General features: G+C 43.7%; 1 protein-coding gene across 1 annotated transcript; it reads right to left on the reverse strand.

The window, feature by feature from the left end:
• Window positions 1-1097: 1097 nt before the first annotated feature.
• On the reverse strand, window positions 1098-10598 carry atp6v0cb (ATPase H+ transporting V0 subunit cb). The gene is made up of 3 exons (XM_041877146.2): window positions 10315-10598; window positions 2430-2613; window positions 1098-2122 (listed from the first exon to the last, which is right to left on the reverse strand). Exons 1-3 carry the CDS (start codon window positions 10385-10387, stop codon window positions 1918-1920), a joined length of 462 nt encoding a protein of 153 aa, XP_041733080.1. The 5' UTR covers window positions 10388-10598; the 3' UTR covers window positions 1098-1917.
• Window positions 10599-26280: the final 15682 nt, after the last annotated feature.

Below are 26280 nucleotides of genomic sequence, written 5' to 3' on the forward strand. Positions count from 1 at the left end.
CACGTCCAGCTTCTTCACCTGCGGGATCGCCTGAGACCAGCCACCCGGAGAGCTGATGAAACTGTGGGTTTGCACAACCTGTCAGAAACCGTCTCAGGGAAGCTCATCTCCGTGCTCGTCGTCTTGACCTGACTGCAGTTCGGCATCTTAACCGACTTCAGTGGGCAAATGCTCACCTTCGATGGCCACTGGAGCAGTGTGCTCTTCACAGATTAATCCCTGTTTCAACTGTACTGGGCAGATGGCAGACAGCAGCATGTATGGCGTCATGTGGGCGAGTGGTTTGCTGATGTCAACGTTGTGAACAGTGCCCAATGGTGGCAGTGGGGTTATGGAATGGGCAGGCATAAGCTACAGACAACGAACACAATTGCATTTTATCGATGGCAATTTGAATGCACAGAGATACCGTTACGAGAACCTGAGGCCCATTGTTGTGCCATTCATCACCTCGTTTCACCATGATAATGCACGGCCACGTCGCAAGGATCGGTACACAATTCCTGAAAGCTGAAAATGTCCCACTTCTTCCATGGCCTGCATACTCAGACATGTCACCTATTGAGCATGTTTGGGATGCTCTGGATTGACGTGTACCACAGCGTGTTCCAGTTCCTGCTAAAAATATCCAGCAACTTCGCATTGAAGTGGGACAATATTCCACAGGCCATAATCAACTCTGTGAAGGATAGTTTTTATAGGTATGTGACCAACAGAGGCATATCTGTATCCCCAGTCATGTGAAATCCATATATTAGGGACTATTGAATTTATTTCAATTGACTGATTTCCTTATATGAACTAACTCAGTGAAAGCTTTCAAATTGTTGCGTTTATATTTTTGTTCAGTGTAGCTCATTTGAGTTACAAGTCACCATCTCCTTTAAAATAACCAAAATCAAGGAAATCACCTGTGATAATGTGAGTGACATTTCTACACTAAAACAACCTGGCTACCTATTTGAATTACACTATGGTACAGTGAGTATGGCGAACTACAAGGAATTTGACCAAAAACCATAACTCCCTGCTCGTTTAATGGGAGAGGTGTGGTGAGAATGCATACATCTACGGACGAAGACGCTGGAGATGACATCGTTTTGGAAATTACACTTGTGAGACCCAACACTGGGCACACATACCTTTAATGCAATCAAACAGCAGTACTACAGGAAAACATTGAAGTGTTTCAAGAATGTTTGTAATGATTAAACTACACAATTACACAACTCCCACTCCACCAGCCACACACTAAAGGCAATCTTAATTTTAAACCAAGTACGTTGATACATCCAGAGGAAATCCAACCACATCACAATTAACCCACAGTGCATTAAATCTATATAGATATTTATATGTATGTATATATCTCCTAGGGAATTTAAAATGTTTGCTCCATTTAAAACAGATTCATTGAACAATTCTTTAAATAAAACCAGTGGAGAAAAAATACAAAAAACAAAGTTAAGTCCATACATTTCTCTTTACAAATAGATCCCCATAGACATTAATGCAGAAATCGTGTGAACTCCCAAATCAATGCAGGAGGATAGAAAGCAGTGGGGCCCTTTGGTGAGCTCTCTAAGACGAGGCAGAAACCAGCGAGAAACCTGGTGAGCCTGAACGTCGTTAAACCAGTGGGGGGAAAGAATCTTCGTACATTTTTAAACACACACAGAACAGACAAATCACTACATTGCGCATTTACAAGAAGTTTGACTATCAAATCGGGACGACTGTACACATTGTAGAGATAAGACCATATTTACGGAGCCATTTTTAATTATGTAATTATTTTCCACGTTCGTCACTTTAAGACTTGTGTCATAAATTTTTTCCTTTGTTTTTTAAATCTGGTTTTACAATTTTTTTCTCCAGCAGCAACATAGGACAGATTTTGGTGGAGAAGTTAGTGGTTTATTTCGTGGACAGGATGAGGGCCACGATGAGACCGTAGAGGCCGAGGACCTCTGCGAAGATCAAGATGAGGATCATGCCCACGAAGAGCCGGGGCTGCTGGGCCGTGCCCCTAACGCCCGCGTCACCTACGATACCGATGGCAAAGCCAGCTGCCAGCCCGCTCAAGCCCACACTCAGGCCAGCACCCAGGTGGAGGAAACTCCTACAACAGAGACAGAGGATTACAATAGGATCAATACAATGGACAGGGTTACTATGTGATACAGAATGAACAACGACAAAAGCAAGCAGAGATGTTTTCAATTAGACATTTACTCAAATTTGGCAATAAAACTACATTTCCACAGTATATAGATTTGATCTTACATCAATGTCAGGCGTTATGGATTGATGGACCAGTTACCTCTGAGCCTGTTCTAAGTTCCTCACATTGTAGTATTAGGAAAGAGGAAATGCAAATAGAGCCCATTTCTAGACATAAGAGATGTCATGAGAGGGGTTAGGCTTACTTGTAGAGGGTGACCTTCTCGGAGATGTTGTTGGCAATGAGCACCGCTACTACCAGGCCGTAGATGGCTATGATACCCGCCATGACCACAGGGATGATAGACTTCATGATGAGCTCCGGCCTCATCACCGACATGGCAGCGATCCCTGTGCCACTCTTAGCCGTCCCATAGGCTGCTCCTAAGGCTGGTGAAGGAGGGAGAGAGTATTAGATCCATAGGAGATACAATATAATAAATAGTGTTCTACTTCATTCTGTGATTTGATCAATGTACAAACACAGGGTTGAGCAACATGAGGAACTGAAATTGAGGCTTGATTAGGTAACAAAACCAGTTTCTGTTCCCTTTACCAACAAGGTCAACATGGCTACAGCAGGGAAATTCTGCTTGTGTACGAGGAAATTACCAGCATCACGTCCCCCCACCCCCGCCTTGCCCCCGATGTGCTCGACCACGGTTCTCAAACCAGCCATTCCCCTTTACAGCTACGGTTCAGGCCAATTCTCCTCGCCTCAACCCATAGATACCCACAGGGAATGGAGCTCAGTTTAACCCCTTTCATGGCTCTGTGCCAGAGCTGCAGTGTTCTAAATCACTCCGCCTCCCTGCCTGAAAAACACTCATTAGGCTCTCCACACAGGAAGACAGCAGGATGCCACATCCCTCCAGAGGCAACCAGCAGCACAGAAGGGACACAAACCAGCACCAGCCGAAACATCTGATGTCACATCAGCAGCAATCATAGAAATAGAATGAATAGACTCCATTTCTATGCCCTCTAATGTAGAGGCCCCGCAGAACGCAGTCACCAAGTCGACAGGCAGCGCGTGACGACTGAGACCATGAGGCAGAGAGCCATATGGACATTACACTATTACTACAATGGTGCATCTAAAAATAGACAACCCGTTAAAGGTTGGGAAAGTAGATCAATTACCTACATCTCAGAGTCAGACGAACTCATGGATACAATGCGTGTGTCTGCATGCAGTTGAGATGATTGAAGTTAGCTTAGCGTAATTACTGGAAATGCATTTACTGCATATTGGTTTCTTGGTGATTGGTTTACGAAATAGCCTAGCACTCACTTTTCTCAATCTCACTTGGGAGGGAAGTTACAGCAGCACCTCAGATACCAAGACAAGACCACTTCCAACCGCATTTCTATAAACCACAGACCAGATTTATCCATCACCTAGGCTACATTTCTGGATCAGTAATGTGAATGGCTGAACGGTTCTATACAGTAGATTATTTCATGCCACAACCCCTAAAGCACTATCTTGCAGCTCCCACTCTGACCTGAGGAGGTATATTGTTAATGTAATGACTTCCATGTTGAAGCACAATGAAGGACCCTCTCCAAACAGCTGGCCCTCATGCCCGCCTTTTGATAAACGAAGACCAACGCACCAACCGTAGATCTAGAGACCAAACCCACCAGTGTTGTGTTCAGTAGAGAAATCATTGAGTGAAATGAATTAATAAACTAAAATCAGTGATCTAATTGGACGTTGCAAAACGTTTTGCTATTGTGTGCCCTACTGAACATGACCCAGATCTACCTCAGTGGAGTGACAGACATGCGGAGCATGTTTAGGTTTGTGGAGACAAGGTTCCATGGCTTTATTCTCTGAAAATTAAATGTTGTGTTTGAGGACTGCTGCAATGGGTGGCATGAGGCAGAACCCCTGTGCTTTAATCCTAATCCTCTGCGGAGGTAAAGAGCTTTTAGTATTTCTCTCCCCCAGATCACTCATTAACGTTACTACACTTGGACGCCTCAGACGCTCTGCAATGTAAAGATACTGTGGTGATGGAGGTAATCAAACAGGTGATCAGTGAAAAAGATGCTCAAACCCAAATAGCATTTTTATCAGTACTTGAATTTGTAGCATAATATAGCCAACTCTTGGTCTTAAAACCGCAAACTACCTTGATGAAACTGTAGTGGACAATATCACGGTGAAGCCAGGGATATTGCCCTGTGTAGCTCAGTTGGTAGAGCATGGCGCTTGCAACGCCAGGGTTGTCGGTTCGTTTCCCACGGGGGGCCAGTATGAAAATGTATGCACTCACCAAGTAAGTCGCTCTGGATAAGAGCGTCTGCTAAATGATAAAAAAAAATAAAAAAACTTTGCAAAATAGCACCCATTTATTTAGCCTAAAAAGAAAACACTGGTCCATCTAATTCAATATTTTGAGTGACCAATGTCTATAGACACTGAACAAGATGTGGTGGGGCTACTTCCAGGTTTAGCAGTGATGTGAGGGATCAAAGTAGTAAATAAGACCATTAGAATAATGGTGTTATGGAAAAATATAAAGCTACTCCTAAATCTATTGAACCAACTGACAGAAAATATGCCATGCCATTTGAGCAGTATTAGAACAAAACAAAAGTAGGCAATAAAAAAATGCAAGTGACATAATCAAAATAGGTTGACTCATTACACAAAAAGAGATGAGCTTTGAGAGGAGTGTGGACACAATCCATCGCAGTTAAAATGAGGACTTTTGTACAACACCAGGCTTTTAGGAGAGGTCTTAAATACACCAGTAGATGAAGTATTAAAATGTTGCCTAGCCTTGTAGTTGTCTGCAGTTGTCAAACATTTTAAAATGATGCATATGCCCCTACTTTGGGCTATATAACACACTATAAATTCTAAAGTCAAGCAGCTCCTCCAGTGGCATGTATTGGCTAGTAGTTGTGTTAGGAGGGATAGGGTGGGTACTACTGATAAAATGTATAGTAGAGCTCACATCACTATGGTAGACTGGGTCAGCCAGTACCATTAAAGGATTTCGCTACCATGCTCGTCACAGCCAGTCAGCGCATGTACCGACTACCAACCGAGAGCAAAGGCCTCAAGCAGTGAAGGCTGCAGACATAACAGCCCAAACGCTACTGCCCTGTCAATATGACGCAAGCTCAACTGAGGACGAGCAACTTGGAACAGCCACCGTTCCTAGGGCTGGCACAATGTAACTGACCATCATGAAAATAAAATAACCAACATAACCGTTTATTTTTTGGGAACGAACAGCTGACTGCTATAAAATGGACTCTTAACAACGTGATGAAACGTTGTTGTTCCTTGTCGAAACGAACAAGGTGTTGTAGCAAACGATTAATAGAATGGGCTTGGAACCTCTAACCCTGGCAATTTGACTGGTAAACGCATTGCTCTTGTTCCTGCTTTTCTCCTACGGGTACACTCGCAATGGCCACCAGTCCACCCATTATGCCATCATTGACTTGAGTGGGGACACGCAGTCAGGAAAGGAGAAAATCTGCATTTAAACGCGTGTATGCTATTCGAACGGTTATTACAGAGACCGGTCATTTGGCTGGCCAATTACAGTCATCCAAAATTCCATGATCGTCAGAGCCCTATGCAGCGATCTCAGTTTATCACCAGAAAGTAGCATGTGGTTTAATGAAATCTAGCCACAACAACCTGTTATCTAACCAATATTTTAGATTCCATCATGGTGCCTCCACCGTGCCAAAGCAGAGCCTTCCCACTTTGAGTTAAGACATTAAGACATTAAAGAATATAACTGGGAACGGCAACAGTAATGTGAAATAAATTGTGCTATATCATGTTCTCAAAGAGATCAACTGTAGTCTACAATTTGTGCCTTTTAAATGATCATGAAACACAATATAGGCAATGGTTTACAAACACACAAACCAGTAGATCAAAAACTCACTTCATAAAATAAAATAAAAAGCTGGCTATTTACATATGGTTTCTCAATCTCAAGTATGGTAGTGGTGGTGCAGTGACACCACAAGATGGCAAGCTCACGTTTCCTGTAAGAAAGAAACCCTGTAAGATGCTTAATGCTGCTGGGCCATCATCACCGGTGTCCCCGGTCAGCCCCCTCCACTGGGTGCCTGCCACCACCCACCAGCAGCCCTCCCAGCTGGCTACTTCCCCATCTGTCACTCCTTCCCACCCTGCCTGTCACAGATCACACCCACTGCCAGCTACAGGGGCTACCCGCGCTGCCCTGTGCCATCACTATCCATAGGATCTCAGTCAGCACTAAACATGTATAGGACTCCAGCTAGGTTAGCCTCTAGCTAGTGTGTTTCCTACATACCCACACATATTGGATATGATGAAAGTCTATTTTAGTGCAATCAGTTTCCATGTGTATGGGGTGTTGACAGGAACATTAGGTGAGAGGGTCATACACCTGTCTGAACATTGGTAAGTGCTGTGTAAAGGAGTACAAGTAGGCTTACTTAGACCGGAGTATAACTGAGGCCACCCTTCCTCCACAAGTTATTACGGAACCATGTTTTCTTTAGGTCATGGCTCCATTTTTCAATTGTAAGGCTAGAATGAACAATTCCCTTTGGTCATGAAAAAAAAAAGGACAACATTTCCCCAAATATGAGCTAAGGTCATACACCTGTGCAGTTAACCAGCATCTTAACCATTTAGGCCTATTACTCAATACAACTGCCCAGGTCGACAGACAGGTGGCATGATGCCACCCCACCACACAGTAAAGGAGCCAATAGTGCCACATACCCTCCAGCTACTAGCAGTTAGGGCTGTGACAGAAATTGAATTTTGGATGACTAATTGGCCAGCCAAATGACCGCAGTCTCCAGAATAACCATTGGAATAGCAAAACAATTAAAAATACACATTTTATTTTTTCCCCCGCACATTTTCTCCTCTCTTGACTGCATGTGCTGCCATTGAAATATAATAAATATAACGGGCGTCCACATTCAAGTCAATGGTAGCATAATGGGTGGAATGGCAGCCATTGCGAGTGTACCCATAGCCGCAAAGCAGGAAGTGTACCCATCAATAAGTGCTGTGACTTGTCATTGTCTTACGTCAGATGGTGTCACTGCTACCTGACGTGCAAGGACATCGGTCGCCATTGCAGTGACTTCAGCTGCTTAGCTTACTGTTGTAGCTAGCTTACTGACATGGCTAACGTTAGTTAGCTTTACGGACATAAAAAGCTTACTGCTTAGGCTGTTTAAATTACCCTGAAGTTGTAGACATGCAGACCCCAAATTAGGAGGGACTTATCAGAAATCAGTCCGTAGATTCAACGTTTCTCCGATAGCTAACGTTAGTTACTTTGTATCGTTGGGTCAACGGAGAACAACAGCTGACTCGCGAGGCTACAGCAATGACTCGCAGCAGAACAGCTGCTTCATTAACACTCAATGTTAGCAGCACTACTTCAGTAGCTTGCTAACTAGCTTTTTGTTGGAAGCATTCAACATTGTGTGCAGCACTAAGTAAGTGGTTGGTTGGTTAGCAGCATCGTTTCAGTGACTGGCTCATCTCAATAGCTTGTCCAGGTATCCTCATGACATGGCACAAGTGGGGGGCTTTCCTCTTTGGTTCTCTATTGTACCCGCAAACAAGGGAAAGGCCAATAACAGAAGGCACCATCCGACCAACTCCTTGAATGGCCTACTCCTTGAGGTTTTCAGTTTTTTTTCCTAAAAAACATGTTTTTACCCTTAAAGGGTTTCTCCGGTACTTTTGTATACTTTTTCGCCAGTAGTTCTGAAAGCAGAGCTCACGAGCCAAAAGTAGTCCCCGAAAATGGAGTACTACATCACATACACTACATGACCAAAAGTATGTGGACACCTGCTCGTTGAACATCTCATTCCAAAATCATGGGCATTAATATGGAGTTGGTTCCCCCTTTGCTGCTATAACAGCATCCACTCGTCTGAGAAGGCTTTCCACTAGATGTTGGAACATTGCTATGGGGACTTGCTTCCATTCAGCCACAAGAGTATTAGTGAGGTCGGGCACTGATCTTGGGCGATTAGGCCTGGCTCGCAGTCGGCGTTCCAATTCATCCAAAGGTGTTCGATGGGGTTGAGGTCAGAGCTCTGTGCATGAGGTCAGGGCTCTGTGCAGACCAGTCTTGACAAACCATTTCTGTATGGACCTCGCTTTGTGCATAGGTGCATTGTCATGCTGAAACAGGAAAGGGCCTTCCCCAAACTGTTGCCAAAAAGTGTGAAGCATAGAATCGTCTAGAATGTCATTGTATGCTGTAGCATTAAGACATTTTACGAACTGACTTGTTGGAAAGGTGGCATCCTATGACGATGCCACGTTGAAAGTCACTGAGCTCTTCAGTAAGGCCATTGGCAATGTTTGTCTATGGAGATTGCATGGCGGTGTGTTCGATTTTATACACCCGTCAGCAACTGGTGTAGCTGAGATAGCCTAATCTACTAATTTGAAGGGGTGTCCACATACTTTTGTATATATAGTGTATGTGCAGATACGTGTACCACATCCTCTATCTCTCTTGCTCTGCTGTGGGTGCAACGTGCATCTTGCTAGCTGTCACTCATATGGCGAGAGGTTGAAGCTCATTGGTTGAACTCGAATTGCTAGGGGGCTGGGCCCACATGGGGGAAAATGGCACAACACAGCTTCCAGAAAAACAGTTGCTTTCAAACTTGAGATTTTGTGGCTAATTGAGGTAAGACAGTAATTCCGCTCATAGATTATGCATGTATGAACTACACATTAACACACAGACCAAAGCGGGAGTCGCCAAAGTTCCGGAACATGTCTAAGTGTGTGTACATTAATGTATTTTTAGGTGGCATATTGTTTTTCAACAGGAAAGGTTTTTAAAAAATTGCTGGAGTGCATCCTTAAACATTGATTCCTAATTGTGGCCTAGTGATAGTCCAAACCATGCATCTTGCAATAAATGGCACAGTTGGTTGGTAATTGTATGCTGTGAGGATGCATATTGTGCAACATTCTTGAGTGAATGCATCAGACCTAACAGGATAATAAAAAATCAAAAGACAATACTGATACATCACTGTCCTCCCTGTTCTTATTTGTCATGAGAAAGATCACTAGACAGTCGTTTCAACACCCTCACTTGGACCTGAGGCCATCAATAACATCAAGATGATCAAATGATTGCACTTAGTTGCCAATTTATCTTCTTAGACATGCAAATGTACATAAATCTGATTAAATGTTATATATTGATTGTGTTTTAGTGGTAAGTTGTTTATGGGTCTCCACGAGTGCACTTCCTAAATCATAGGCTACTTGGAAATTCCAAATCACAAGTCCAATCATGTGATTGTCATGTGATCTTGATGTAAATGCCATTTTCATTAGATTCAAGGTGCCTCGAGCAATTTATTTCCATTCCAATTAGCTGAGGCCTATACACATTAAATTGGTCCACAAGCGCCCAATTTCTATGCAGCAGCCTTTAAATCACCCGAATTCACATGGAATTGTTCGTATGACGTGGATCAAACGATGACATTCCATTCATTTTGTCATCGAATGAGCGTGCTCCCCTGCTGGTTATGCCTAACGTTACATTGCACAAATCTATAACCAAGTTCAGCTGCTATTCTTCATAGTATCAATTGTATAAACTCAAAATATGACACTGATGGTCAATATTCACTATCAATAGGTCTCCTGCCTTCATAATGACCAGCTCGCCTAAGATACCACTAACGTTACGCTCAAATCTGGTGGTGTCGTAGTGTGTCGCATGTCGCAAAGCGTAAAACTAAAAGCGCCTAAAATTGAGAAAGAATTAACTATCGACGCACACATAACTAACTCACTTCAAATCCGTTGATCTGAAGCAATGACACAGCTTAGCAAAATACTGGACAACTATATTAGTTAGCTAACGACGTTAGTTATAATTAATGTCAAATACGCCAATGACAGTTTCTGGACTCCTTTAACGTTAGCTGGTTTCAAACACTAAAGAAAACTGTGCTGTTAAAATTGACCAATTACACACATACAATGTATAATTTAAATGCAGCTAGCTAGTAAAGATAGTATTTGAATTGTGTTATAATTACCGCTGAAAACCATAGCCGCAGAGGCACCCATCACTGCGAAGAACGGAGAATATTCGGGGCTTTCGGACGACATTCTTTCTCACACAGTAAACAAACTAAGTAATACAAAACGGCTATTGCTATGTTTCCCAATGGCTTAGCTACTAAACCTATCGAAGGCAACGGTCTTTAGATGTAAACTGGGAAAGGTACAAGAACACCTAGCTAGCTAACTAGCAATGTAGATGGCCTAGTCACGAATCTTCAGATAAATACCCGGCGTAGCAGCAGCACAAAATGGCGAAGCGGAAAATATCACCTGACTGGCCATATGGATAAAACCCATCATCAACTGTGTGTAGGGGAGGCGCTCACAAGTAACTATAATAATGATTTACTGCAGCAAATCAAACATAATTCAAATAACAAAAAACAAATCAAACATAATTCAAATTACAAAAAACAATTGGATACATTTCTGACTAAACCCATGCAAAGTAAATGGTTTATCTCTGGATTCTGTATTTAGTTTTTTGAAGGTCATCCCCTATTTTAGTCTCTTTTGGTGTGCTCCGCTGCAGGCTTTGGTGGAGTTCGGTCGTCACTAGTTACCACAGCCACAAATGGCTAAACCCCGCATATTTCTACAATTTATCTTCTGAAAATCTGATTTAAACATAACCTTACCTTAACCTTAACCACACTGCTAAATGTATGCCTAACCCTAACCTGAAATTAAGACCAACAATATGATAGAAATGTTGACTTTGTGGCTGTGGTAACTAGTGACAACTGTCGCGTTCCCATGCTCAGAAGTTGCATGCATCGATGACACCATTGCGTTGGACGTCATCAACGGTGTCATCGACTGACAGACTGCTATAGCATATAATGTGGTTAACTGATGCGTAAAATACCTACCCAGGCGTTGTAAGATCTGGCATACGTCAACAACGCCTGGGCAGAGGAACGTGCCCTTTCCCTCCTTCCGAATGAGGAATGAAATGAGTGGGAGAAGGGTGTGGATGCTCAGGGGTTATGCCTTTCTCCTTGAAAATTAAGGCAAATACATTTCATTATTGCTCGACAACAATATGCTTCTTACTTGCATTGTTGGAAGTGAGGCTCAATATATTTTGGTTTAATTAAGAATAGCCTAGATATTGAGTGACTAAATTCCAAAACAGACATAATGCATTTGAAATCATGCATTTCTTAAAGTGATTTGCACATGATACAATAACACAAATTCAAGATGTACAATTCCATTATGAATTAATTAATTAATTTTGCACCTGGATACCATGCAGGAGAGGGTCATTTACAGTAAGCTGTGATATGCAGCAGTCATGTGGCGAGTGAGTTTGTGAGATTGTGTGGTGGGGGAGGGAGCCGAGAATCCCACTATATCGCTCCCAGCAACTGCAGGCTCAGAGAGCCAGGGACAGCATGGGAATGACGCTGAGTGTGTGAGTCAGAGAGATATTGTGCAGATTCCCACCTCCTTCCTCCATCCCTCCATCCCTCCATCCACCCCTCTACATTTCCAATCTCCTCATAGGCAGGCAGGCCGTCAGAGCAACCCCTCCCCCCACCACGCCACTGCAAAGCCCCTTCACCCGTGATGTAATTTCTTCACCAGCATCACAGGCCTCTCTAGTTTACATTTTCCTCGACTAGCATCATACTTTAGGCCCACCTGCTACCTGACATATTTGAGGTTTACACGTATCATTATCTTGCAGAGAAATACATTATTTTGTGCTACAGATGCACACAAAGAGGATGCATCAAAAACATAAAGGTCATAGTTAGTGGGGGCGGCAGGTAGCTTAGTGGTTAAGAGCGTTGTGCCAGTAACCGAAAGGTCGCTGGATCTAATCCCCGAGCCGACTAGGTGAAAAATCTGTCGATGTGCCCTTGAGCAAGGCACTTAACCCTAATTGCTCCTGTAAGTCGCTCTGGATAAGAGCGTCTGCTAAATGACCCCAAAAAATAATAATATATATATAGTTGAATGGAGATCATTTGTGCCCTGGTTTTCTTTCTCTCTGGTGACTGAACAGCTATTGATCCAGGAATCTCATTACTGTGATGTTTGAGGAGGCAGCTAAAGGTAGCCTCTGCTATAGCCTATCTGAGCTGCATACTCAGCAACTCCCTGCCTGAACATTTTGTCATAGGAACGCGCGCGCGCATGTGTGTATGTTGGTGAATGTCAGGATAGGTGGATCCACGTTCACCGATCAAGACATGGTCTCTGACAGTAGAGATTAATCAGAGAAAAGACAATGACTTCCACTGTGTATCTGCTTCATGGATAGGGGGAACTCACAAAATAGGGAACCATGTGAAACATTCTCACAAGGGCATGATTCAAAGTGACTGTCCCCCCAGGCATATGTGTAGATCTGAGAGGATTGGATAGGTTCAAGCAATATGGCAAGCCTATCAGAGGGCATGGAGGAGCTATGACCATATTGTTTATCCATCCAATCCCTTCAGATCTATAAAATTATGTTAGGTTTATGGGCTAGGGATTGTTTCTGAGCAGGACCGATCTGTCATGATACACTCATAGGGTTTGTTGCAAAAACTATAATGGCACCGACGGAGGTAGCCGCCATTTTACGGGCCCCTGACCAATTGTGCTATTTTGTGTGTTTTTTTGCGCTGATCCTAACTTTTTTGGTCCATAATGTTTCGTCCATTATTTCATATGACCGAAAAGAGCTTCTCGACATCAAAACAGCGATTACTAACCTCGATTTGGATGAGGACTTCTATTTGAACAAATCGAAGGTGAAGGACATAATGCTCATCCCAGACCAGGCCCAAATCCCTGTCACTTGGAGGATGCGGAAGCAGCGCAACAGAGGTCGGCGTGCGGGATATCTAACGAGACTGCGACGGCAAGTGGATAAGTCGCCATTACCTTCCGTTTTATTGGTGAACATGCAATCATTGAAGAATAAACTGGATGAGCTCTGTTCGAGACTATCCTATCAACGTGTGATAGCATAGTTCCTGCTCAGCCCAGTCAAAACTGTTCGCTGCTCTGGCACCCCAATGGTGGAACAAGCTCCCTCACGACGCCAGGACAGCGGAGTCACTCACCACCTTCCGGAGACATTTGAAACCCCACCTCTTTAAGGAATACCTGGGATAGGATAAAGTAATCCTTCTACCCCCCCCCCCAAAAAAAGTTTTTATTTATTTTATTTTTTAGGATTTAATAAAAAAAATAAAAAAAATAATGAAAATATTTTAAAATAAAAAGATGTAAAGAAAAAAAAAAGAAAAATATATATATATATATTTTAATAAAAATTTGTAAAGTGGTTATCCCACTGGCTATAGGGTGAATGCACCAATTTGTAAGTCGCTCTGGATAAGAGCGTCTGCTAAATGACGTAAATGTAAATGTAAATGTAAATCTGAAGAACTGTAATATCCTATGTTTCACAGAGTCGTGGCTGAACAAGGACATGAAAAATGTAAATCTAGCTGGTTTTTCTATACAATCAGCAGGACAGACTAGATGCGCCCGGTAAGCTGAGGGGAGGGGGGGTGTGTCTCTTTATCAACAACAGTTGGTGCGCAATCTCTAATATTCAGGAAGTCTCGAGGTTCTGCTCGCCTGATTTAGAATCCCTCATGATAAGCTGTAGACCATACTATTTGTATATTTTTCGTAGCTGTCTGTTTACCACCACAAACCGATGCTGGCACTAAGACCGCACTCAACGAGCCATAAGCAAACAAGAAAATGCTCACCCAGATGCGGTGCTCCTAGTGGATGGGGATTTTAATGCAGGGAAACTGAAATCCATTTTGTCTCATTTCTACCAGCATGTCTCCTGTGCAACTAAAGGCGAAAAAACTCTAGATCACCTCTACTCTACACACAGAGACGCATACAAAGCTCTCCCTCGCCCTCCATTTGGCAAATCTGACCATAACTCCATCCTCTTCATTTCTGCTTACAAGCAAAAACTCAAACTGGAAGTACCAGTGACTAGCTCAATACGGAAGTGGTTCGATGAAGCGGACGCTAAGCTACAGCACTGTTTCATTAGCACAGATTGGAATATGTTCCGGGATTCATCTGATGGCATTGAGGAGTTTACCACATCAGTCACCGGCTTCATTAATAAGTGCATCGACGACATCGTCCCCACAGTGACCGTACGTACATATCCCAATCAGAAGCCATGGATTACAAGTAACCTCCGCACTGAGCTGCCGCTTTCAAGGAGCGGGACACAAATCCGGACGCTTATAAAAAATCACGCTATGCCCTCCGACAAACCATCAAACAGGCAAAGCTTCAATATTCGAAACAACACTGAACCATGCATGATAGTGTAACAGTGTTGCTTCCGTCCCTCTCCTCGCCCCTACCTGGGCTTGAACCAGGGACCCTCTGCACACATCGACAACAGTCACCCTCGAAGCACCGTTACCCGTTGCTCCACAAAAGCCGCAGCTCTTGCAGAGCAAGGGAAACAACTACTTCAAGGTCTCAGAGCGACTGACATCACCGATTGAAACGCTACTAGCGCGCCGCGCTAACTAGCTAGCCATTTCACACCGGTTACAAGAGCACCAGCTGTTCCGGACGACTGTGTGATCACGCTCTCCATAGAGTAAGACCTTTAAACAGGTTAATATCCAGAAGGCCGCAGTTCCAGACGGATTACCAGGACGCATACTCAGAGCATGCGCTGACCAGCTGGCAAGTGTCTTCACTGACATTTTCAACCTCTCCCTGATCCAGTCTGTAATACCTACATGTTTCAAGCAGACCACCATAGTCCCCGTGCCAAGGAACACCAAGGTAACATGTCTACATGACTATCGCCCCGTAGCACTCACATCTGTAGCCATGAAATGCTTTGAAAGGCTGGTCATTGCTCACATCAACACCATCATCCCAGACACCCTGGACCCAGTCCAATTCGCATACTGCCCCAACAGATCCACAGATGATGCAATCTCTATTGCACTCCACACTGCCCTTTCCCACCTGGACAAAGGAAACACCTACGTGAGAATGCTGTTCATTGACTACAGCTCAGTGTTCAACACCATAGTGCCCTCCAAGCTCATCACTAAGCTAAGGACCCTGGGATTAAACACCTCCCTCTGCAATTGGATCCTGGACTTTCTGAAGGGCCGATCCCAGGTGGTGAGGTTATTCAACAACACATCCGCCACACTGACCCTCAACATGGGGCCCCCTCAGGGGTGTGTGCTTAGCCCCCTCCTGTACTCCCTGTTCACCCATGACTGTGTGGCCGCACACGACTCCAACACCATCATTAAGTTTGCTGATGACACGACGGTGGTCACAGACGATGATGAGACAGCCTACAGGGAGGAGGTAAGAGACCTGGCAGTGTGGTGCCAGGAGAACAACCTCTCCCTCCAAATCAGCAAGACAAAGGAGCTGATCGTGGACTACAGGAAATGGAGGGCTGAGCACGCCCCCATTCACATCAACGGGGCTGTAGTGGAGACGGTCGACAGCTTCAAGTTCCTCGGTGTCCACATCACTAAGGATCTATCATGATCCACACACACCAACACAGTCGTGAAGAGGGCACGACAATGCCTCTTCCCCCTCAGAAAGCTAAAAAGATTTGGCATGGGCCCTCATATCCTAAAAAAGTTATACAGCTGCACCATTGAGAGCATCTTGACTGGCTGCATCACTGCTTAGTATGGCAACTGCTTGGCATCCGACCGCAAGGCGCTACAGAGGGTAGTGCGTATGGCCCAGTACATCACTGGGGCCGAGCTCCCTGCCATCCAGGACCTCTATACCAGGCGGTGTAAGAGGAAGGTCCTAAATATTGTCGAAGACTCCAGCCACCCAAGTCACAATCTGTTCTCTCTGCTATCGCACGGCAAGCGGTACCAGAGCTCCAAGTCTGGAACCAAAAGGCTCCTGAACAGCTTCTACCCCCAAACCACAAAACTGCTGAATAGATAATTAAATGGCTACCTTGACATTCTGCTTTTCACCCCCTACCTACATGTACATTGTACTTCAATCAATCAATCACCTAACCAAACCTACATGTACATATTACCTCAATCAATTACCCCAACTACCTCGTACCCCAGTACACTGACTCTGTACTGGTACTCCTTGTATATAGCCTGTACTGTATATAGCCTCGTTATTGTTATTTATTGAGTTATTTTATTGTCTTACTATTTTATTTTCATCTATTTGTTAATTTTCATACTTTTTAACTGCATTGTTGGGAAAGGGCTCGTAAGTAAGCATTTACCGCATGTGACAAATAACATATGATTTGATTTGAAATGCCTTTTGATTGGGTAGATTAACTTGCACAGATGATGTGCATATTTATATATTTGATACTATAACGCAAGAGGCAATTTCAGGCCTGTAACCCTCGAGAGCTCTACCACCGAACAAGATTTATATTAAGGAAGTAGCTGAGTTAAGCTTCTCAGGTTTGGCATCTGGCCTATAAATAATAATAATGTATTTATTTATATAGCGCTATTCATACAGAATCTGAAAGTCACTTTTGAAAAACAAAAAACAAATAATTCAGGGAGCTGGCAGTTCATGGGAGGTCTTCCACAGCTAGATGATAATGCAGTTCAAAATAGGAGTTCAATTGAGTGGTGGTGTCGATGGTACAGCCAGGGAGGGAGAACATCAGTCAGACAGGCAGGCCCGGAGCTTTTCATCAGGAACCTCTGTCTAGGAAGATCACGGCTACTCCTCCTCTGTAGGTAGGCTGGAACATCCACCACCGAAAGTGTATCACCCACCTGGGTGATGCTTTGGCAGCTACAGTGAGGGAAAAAAGTATTTGATCCCCTGCTGATTTTGTACATTTGCCCACTGACAAAGACATGATCAGTCTATAATTGTAATGGTAGGTTTATTTGAACAGTGAGAGACAGAATAACAACAAAAAAATCCAGAAAAACGCATGTCAAAAATGTTATAAATTCATTTGCATTTTAATGAGGGAAATAAGTATTTGACCCCGTCTCAATCAGAAAGATTTCTGGCTCCCAGGTGTCTTTTATACAGGTAACGAACTGAGATTAGGAGCACACTCTTAAAGGGAGTGCTCCTAATCTCAGTTTGTTACCTGTATAAAAGACACTTGTCCACAGAAGCAATCAATCAATCAGATTCCAAACTCTCCACCATGGCCAAGACCAAAGAGCTCTCCAAGGATGTCAGGGACAAGATTGTAGACCTACACAAGGCTGGAATGGGCTACAAGACCATCGCCAAGCAGCTTGGTGAGAAGGTGACTACAGTTGGTGCGATTATTCGCAAATGGAAGAAACACAAAAGAACTGTCAATCTCCCTCGGCCTGGGACTCCATGCAAGATCTCACCTCGTGGAGTTGCAATGATCATGAGAACGGTGAGGAATCAGCCGAGAACTACACGGGAGGATCTTGTCAATGATCTCAAGGCAGCTGGGACCATAGTCACCAAGAAAACAATTGGTAACACACTACGCCGTGAAGGACTGAAATCCTGCAGCGCCCGCAAGGTCCCCCTGCTCAAGAAAGCACATATACAGGGCTGTCTGAAGTTTGCCAATGAACATCTGAATGATTCAGAGGAGAACTGGGTGAAAGTGTTGTGGTCAGATGAGACCAAAATCAAGCTCTTTGGCATCAACTCAACTCGCCGTGTTTGGAGGAGGAGGAATGCTGCCTATGACCCCAAGAACACCATCCCCACCGTCAAACATGGAGGTGGAAACATTATGCTTTGGGGGTGTTTTTCTGCTAAGGGGACAGGACAACTTCACCGCATCAAAGGGACGATGGACGGGGCCATGTACCGTCACATCTTGGGTGAGAACCTCCTTCCCTCAGCCAGGGCATTGAAAATGGGTCGTGGATGGGTATTCCAGCATGACAAGACCCAAAACACACGGCCAAGGCAACAAAGGAGTGGCTCAAGAAGAAGCACATTAAGGTCCTGGAGCGGCCTAGCCAGTTTCTAGACCTTAATCCCATAGAAAATCTGTGGAGGGAGCTGAAGGTTCGAGTTGTCAAACGTCAGCCTCGAAACCTTAATGACTTGGAGAAGATCTGCAAAGAGGAGTGGAACAAAATCCCTCCTGAGATGTGTGCAAACCTGGTGGCCAACTACAAGACACGTCTGACCTCTGTGATTGCCAACAAGGGTTTTGCCACCAAGTACTAAGTCATGTTTTGCAGAGGGGTCAAATACTTATTTCCCTCATTAAAATGCAAATCAATTCATAACATTTTTGACATGCGTTTTTCTGGATTTTCTTGCTGTTATTCTGTCTCTCACTGTTCAAATAAACCTACCATTAAAATTATAGACTGAACATGTCTTTGTCAGTGGGCAAACGTACAAAATCAGCAGGGGATCAAATACTTTTTTCCCTCACTGTATAAGCGCCTGAGACCACCACACATCATCAGTAATCAGTAACAGTGTCCTATGAGGCGAGCCTCTGTCATCCCCTCACACAGTCCACATCCTTCCAGAAACAGGGGCAGGTGGAATGAAAAGCCGGTGCTGTGTTGATCAGGTGTGAATGCTGGGCTAGTGTGAGAATGCAACCCAAAATATATCCCTCATACAATCCAATAATCCCACTTGGGGCAGTAAAAATCACTCACATTTCATGAAGAGATATATAAGACGAAATGTTCCTTTGTTCAAATCTACTAGATTTAATCCTTTGAGGGTGTGGTTTATTGTGTATCACGCAACTGAGAGTGACAGTAGAAGATTTGTATCTGCACAGTGCATTTGAGTACAGTCTAAGTATAATACAGTAGTGTTACCTTTGTTTTTCTATTTCCATCTGTTTAGTAGCACCATATGGGTTAATCAAGGACTTTGGTTATACCAAATATATTCATATTACTGATAAAACAAAACAGCAAAAGCACGGTTAGTGATGCAATCTATTATTGACAAAAGGCATTCATGGAAAACGGAAACACGCCAGTAACACTGTGTCTCTCCCTGTGAGCCAAAATAAATATCTGACAGACCCCTTGGTTTGGATGTTAATCCCTCATCCACTCCTAGTCTAGGGGAGGGGGCTGGGCAGCAGCCATGGAGACAGACACAGTGTAGTGTTAAACGCTTAAGCGTCTTATCTATCTTACTGGTTGGTTGAGTCTGGAAAGCGTGAATTTCAGGATCCGCACCGACCAACACCCAAAGGAGGGGCTAAAAATAGGAGTGCATGTGCGATTAGCAGGGTGAGAATCCTGAATGAACAGCATGGCAATGCCACTTAGGGAAAGACTTACTTATACTCTACCACTTACTGTCTGTCTGTCTGTCTTTCTTTCCCCTCTGGATGTGTAAAAATAACCGCACCCATTGAAAATGAATTGATTGTGATGCATTTTGAATGGGGTGATGGTTTGAATTGATTCCGTGTGTTAAAACGGAAAGCTTTTAAAATGAGATGTTTTATGTTGTATTCTTCGGTAGTGGCCTCTTCTCTCTTTTTAAAAATATAAAACCTTGGTCTCTTGACAATTGTCAATACCCACTTGATTTTATATGTGTGAATCCATCCTAATAATATTTACATTTTGGATTAAGAACTAATTGTATCATAGGCATAGCCTATACTCACAGGCTATTGAACAGTGAACATTAATGTAATTTTAGTTCAAATGTATAACTGTTCCATCTTACTCATTTTCACCACATGTAATTTTCCAGACATAAAGGGCATTGTCATGACAGTCCACACAAAACAGATTAGAAACTGAAAATAGATTTAATACACTGTCAGTCCTATGACTAACTTCTTATTGGAGCATCAAGCAGCCGGTTCAGACAGGAAACCAGAGTGATGCATCAGCTTATAGCATCAGCTGATATTGCACCAATTAGGGACATAACAAAATGTACTGGGGGGAAATAAATTGAACACCCTCCCCCCTCATAGAATTAGCTATTTATTTATTTATTTATTATATTTATAATGATATAAAATACATGCAACACATTTTCCACCAACAGCTTTCTGTGCCAATGCACCACACAACCACTAAACAAAGCATACCGACTTTGGGCACTTCAATATCATGGTTTGCGTTTCCAACACTACAATAAGTAGACTATGTCAATCTCAACAAACAGAAAATACATCCCTCCCTACCTTGTAGGCTTACCCAGTATCGAAGGCTTGGCTTGACAATCTCCGAATGTCATTACATTTTTTGGTGTTTTGTAACAGATGTCTTTTTCCATTCATCAATTGGCTGCTGCACAGTTTGGAATGATTGATATATTTTATTTGTCAGTTAAAAAAATACACATATATAAAGCTGTCATCAAGGCAAAGGGTGGCTATTTGAAGAATCTTAGATATAAAATATATTTTGATTTGTTGAACACTTTTTTGTTTACTATATGATTCCATTTGTGCTATTTCATAGTTTTGATGTCTTCACTATTATTCTACGATGTAACAATTTAAAAAAAATAAAGAAACACCCATGAATGAGTAGGTGTGTCCAAACCTTTGACTAGTAGTGTATACACAAATCCTTTTTTTTAAGTGACCGGGATTGCACAATAAAGTTTGGGACTTACACTACATGACCTAAAGTATGTGGACACCTGCTCGTCGAACATCTCATTCCAAAATCCTGGGCATTAATATGCCATTGGTTCCCCCTTTGCTGCTACAACAGCCTCCACTCTTCTGGGAAGGCTTTCCACTAGATGTTGAAACATTGCTGCGGGGACTTGCTTCCATTCAGCCACAAGAGCCTTAGTGAGGTCGGGCACTGATGTTGGGCGGTTAGTCCTGGCTCGCAGTCTGCGTTCCAATTCATCCCAAAGGTATTCGATGGGGTTGAGGTCAGGACTCTGTGCAGGCCAGTCAAGTTCTTCAACACCGATCTCGACAAACCATTTCTGTATGGACCTCGCTTTGTGCACGGGGGCAGTGTCATGCTGAAACAGGAAAGGGCCTTCCCCAAACTGTTACCACAAAGTTCGAAGCACAGAATTGTCTAGAATGTAATTGTATGCTGTAGCGTTAAGATTTCCCTTCACTGGAAATAAGGGGCCTAGCCCGAACAATGAAAAACAGCCCCAGACAATTATTCCTCCTCCACCAAACTTTACAGTTGGCACTATGCATTGGGGCACGTAGCGTTCTCCTGGCATCCACCAAACCCAGAATCGTCCGTCGGACTGCCAGATGGTGAAGCGTGATTCAACACTCCAGAGAATGCGTTTCCACTGTTCCAGAGTCCAATGGCAGCGAGTTTTACACCTCTCCAGCCGACGCTTGGCATTGTGCATGGTGATCTTAGGCTTGTGTGCGGCTGCTCGGCCATGGAAACCCATTTCATGAAGCTCCCGACGAACAGTTCTTGTGCTGATGTTGCTTCCAGAGGCAGTTTGCCGCAACCGAGGACAGACGATTTTTACGTGGTACAGCCAGTGTTGCCAACTTAGCGACTTTGTCGCTATATTTAACGAGTTTTCAGACCCCTCTAGCGATACATTTTCAAAAAAGCGACTAGCGTCAAATCTAGCTACTTTTTCTGGTGTTATTGGAGACTTTTGGAGACTCTGACGTGAAAGCACGTATCGTTCTTACTCTTCTCAACAAGCAGCGGGGGCTGCCGTGGGCCCCACCCCATTCCCAAAGCACTCACAGGCGGCCCAGTCCTCGCGCAGCAGTCCCTCCCAGCTGCAGTCAGAGCAGATGTTCACCCCTCCGTGTCCAGACTGCAAATGAATCGCGCATGCGGGAAGCCGCCGCTGGCTGATCCAGAGAATGGCTTACATTCAGGGCGGGATGTAAATGTAGGGTGTTTTTTACTCACTTTTTGTCTCTCCCAGAACGTTATTCCTCTCTCCTACAGCGTCCATCACAATTACATGCACATGGCCAATTATGCAAATTAGGCGATGACGTCATCCAGCGACTTCTAGCTACTTTTAGGACAGCCAATAGCTACTTTCCTTACTGAGGAGTTGGCAACACTGGACAGCACTAGGCGGTCCTGTGAGCTTGTGTGGTCTACCACTTCGCGGCTGAGCCGTTGTTGCACCTAGACGTTTCAATGAACAATAACAGCACTTATAGTTGACCTGGGCACCTCTAGCAGGGCAGAAATTTGACGAACTGACTTGTTCGAAAGGTGGCATCCTATGACGGTGCCCAGTGCTTAATTTGAGCCGGCACCTCTCAGATGTGTTTGTCCCGGCACCTATTTGCCCAGATCCGGTACCTCTCGCGGGCTGATTTATTAATCATTTCCCTGTTCGCACTGTAGACATTCTAATAAAAGCGATCAGCATTAAATCAAGTTGCCTCGTTATTTCTCCAGCCCTCCAGAAAGACCATCATGTAAAAGCGCAGTGATCCTTCTATGTAATCATCCTATCCTGCCACACAAATCCAGACCTGCTCTCTTATTTGTACATAGATGTTATGGGGAGGGCCAGTGGGGTAAGTAACTGATCTTGACACAGGTCTTTGTAGTGGTCGTCAGCTAGTGAAGAGGTCCCTACGTAATCACGTCACGTAGCCTAGTCTACTCTTCTCCCTCCTCAATTTGAATCGTGGGAAAGCCAAATAAAAAATGGATAAGAAAAGGCAATCGAGTTTGACATTTTTCAAGTCCAAAAATCCAGAGAAAGATGGTGAATCGAACTCAGAACGAGCCAGAGAACTGTCAGTGCCGGAGGAGATGTGTGAGGGGCAAACTGTTCATGATGGCGATGCTAATCCCGCCAGTTCAGCATCACCACCAGCACCTCCACTAGCTAGTAGGCATACTAGCGAGTCAGACTCAGCGGGAGAGGGAGACGGGGAGCTGGGGGGAGGGGGGCAGTGCATCCACCGACGAAGTGCTCGGAGCAGGTGCAATTTGCAGTTCAAGAACATGCAAACGTATATCCCCGGGTTTGTCATGCAGAATTCAAAATTGAGCTGTACAACATGCAAAAAGGTAGGGAGTTTGGGTATAGAAACGACCCGAGGGATTAAACTAGCAAAAGAGTGGGTGGAATGTATAGGAAATGAACATCCTATGCATCAGACGTAAAAAAAAAAACAAAGAGCCCTCAGAAAAAAATATTTTTGAACATGCCTGATGTTCAAAATATTATTTTTTTGGGACACTACAGCCAGTCTTCAGAACAGCCTTAGAAGGAGGCTAAACATCAAAGCCACATGCCCGTTCATGGGCTTTGAGCAAGAAGTTGACTCTTAAGAGTTAAATAGACTTCATATGGGGAGAGTCATTCATTGTGGGAGGTTTTGAAAACTAAGGTAGGACACTTTTTTCCCTTTACCTTCACAGCACAGAACAAGTTTGTAATCTGAATATGTGCTTCATATTATCACATAGGCAGGAGGCCTACATATTCTCATATGTGTGTCTGATGTAGTCTACATTGATTTCTTTTATTTGAAGTTATATTCCGATATTGTGATATTTGTTCTACTTCTACATTGATGTCTTGAAAATTATATGAAATTCGGGTCTTGTAAGCCCCACAGCTGAGTATGTGTCCATATGGCAGGTGTTCTGCAGTGTCGTCAACATTTATTGCTGTACATTGATGTTTAGAAAATTAGGCTATAAGAAATTCGGACTTGTGTAAGCCCCGCAGCTATACTCAAGTACGTTAAAAGTCACTGTATGGGTCATTCTACTGCCAATATTTGTCTATGGAGATTGCTTGGCTCTGTGCTCAATTTTATACAACTGTCAGCAACGGGTGTGGCTGAAATAGCCGAATCCACTCATTTGAAGGGGTGTCCACATATTCTTGCTCATGTAGTGTATTTCCATTGTGGTCCCTATTTTTGACATAAATATATATACCATTACATAGATACAGACACATTACAGAGATAGAGACAAAAAATGCTCAACCTGAGTATGAGGGGGGAGTTTAAGTACAATTCTTACAAGCTTGTTTGACTGGTAGGTTATTCTTTAGATGTTTGGAGCTGTTGGTGAACCATGATTTGTTTGACTGGTAGGTTATTCTTTAGATGTTTGGAGCTGTTGGTGAACCATGATGTGCAGGCATAATCAAAGTGACACTGGACTAGTGCTCTTGCCAGAGTCTTTAGGGTGTCTATAGCTAGGTTTCCATCCAATTGGTGAGATGTTCATGTGAATATTCTAAAATCTTCATAAAAACAATGCCATTTCAGAGTTTCCTTTAGGAAAATTTGGCGCCGGACAACATGACAAGGAAGATTTTAATTTACCGGACATTTGAGAAATTTAACGGATATCCATATGCATTCAGATCGAACGTGGCGCAGCCAGCACAATCAATAAATGAGAGATGTTGGCCAAATGAGCCACATTTACATGTCCTTAAAAACAGTCTAAAGAAATTACAAAAACACAATAAAAAAAATAATAATTGGGCTACTTTTCTAAAACAATAATTTTCCACCTCGCGGTTTAGCTGCCAGTGATTTGAGCACTAAATGTATCAGGGCATTGCATGCAAAGGCCTATAGGCTAAGGGGTCCACTGTTGATATTCATATTTTAATATACAGTGCCTTCTGAAAGTATTCTGACCCATTGACTTTTTCCACATTTTGTTATGTTACAGCCTTATTCTAAAATTGATAATTTTAATAATAATAATAAATAATTTTCCACAGCAACCTACACACAATACCCCATAATGACAAAGCGAAAAGTTATTAAAAATAAAAAACAGAAATACCTTATTTACATAAGTATTCAGACCCAGTGCTATGAGACTCGAAATTGAGCTCAGGTGCATCCTGTTTCCATTGATCATCCTTGAGATGTTTCTACAACTTGATTGGAGTCCACCTGTGGTAAATTCAATTGATTGGACATGATTTGGAAAGCCACACACCTGTCTATATAAGGTTCCACAGTTGACAGTGCATGTCAGAGCAAAAACCAAGCCATGAGGTCGAAGGAATTGTCCGTAGAGCGCAGAGACAGGATTGTGTCGAGGCACAGATCTGGGGAAGGGTACCAACACATTTCTGCAGCATTGAAGATCCCCAAGAACACAGTGGCCATCATTCTTAAATGGAAGAAGTTTGGAACCACCAAGACTCTTCCTAGAGCTGGCCGCGCGGCCAAACTGAGCAATGGGGGAGAAGGTCCTTGGACACAGAGGTGACCAAGAACCCGGTGGTCACTCTGACAGAGCTCTAGAGTTCCTCTGTGGAGATGGGAGAACCTTCCAGAAGGACAACTATCTCTGTAGCACTCCACCAATCAGGCAAACCTGGTAGAGTGGCCAGATGGAAGCCACTCCTCAGTAAAAGGCACATGACAGCCTGCTTGGAGTTTGCCAAAAGGCACCTAAAGACTCTCAGACCATGAGAAACAAGATTGAACTCTTTGGCCTGAATGCTAAGTGTCACGTCAGGAGGAAACCTGGCACCATCCCTACGGTGAAGCATGGTGGTGGCAGCATCATGCTGTGGGGATGTTTTTCAGCAGCAGGGACTGGGAGACTAATCAGGATCTAGGCAAAGATGAACAGAGCAAAGTACAGAGAGATCCTTGATGAAATCCTGCTCCAGAGCGCTCAGGACCTGGGACTAGGGCGAAGGTTCACCTTCCAACAGGACAACGACCCTAAGCACACAGCCAAGACAACGCAGGAGTGGCTTCGGGACAAGTCTCTGAATGTCCTTGAGTGGCCCAGCCAGAGCCCGGACTTGAACCCGATTGAACATCTCTGGAGAGACCTGAAAATAGCTGTGCAGCAACGCTCCCCATCTAACCTGACAGAGCTTGAGAGGATCTGCAGAGAAGAATGGGAGAAACACCCCAAATACAGGTGTGACAAGCGTGTAGCGTCATACCCAAGAAAACGTAAGGCTGTAATCACTGCCAAAGGTGCTTCAACAAAGTACTGAGTAAAGGGTCTGAAGACTTATGTAAATGTGATATTAAAGTTTTT

The sequence above is a fragment of the Coregonus clupeaformis genome, chromosome 1, assembly GCF_020615455.1.
Source record: "Coregonus clupeaformis isolate EN_2021a chromosome 1, ASM2061545v1, whole genome shotgun sequence".
Lineage (NCBI taxonomy): Eukaryota > Metazoa > Chordata > Actinopteri > Salmoniformes > Salmonidae > Coregonus > Coregonus clupeaformis.

What these genes read in the sequence shown, in the direction of transcription:
- atp6v0cb (XM_041877146.2), bottom strand. Translation starts at nt 10,387, where the DNA reads ATGTCGTCCGAAAGCCCCGAATATTCTCCGTTCTTCGCAGTGATGGGT. An exon ending in TGCGGCTATGGTTTTCAGCG is followed by an intron (nt 2,614 to 10,314) that starts GTAATTATAACA and finishes CTCCTTCACCAG; the next exon opens with CCTTAGGAGCAGCCTATGGG. An exon ending in GAGAAGGTCACCCTCTACAA is followed by an intron (nt 2,123 to 2,429) that starts GTAAGCCTAACC and finishes TCTCTGTTGTAG; the next exon opens with GAGTTTCCTCCACCTGGGTG.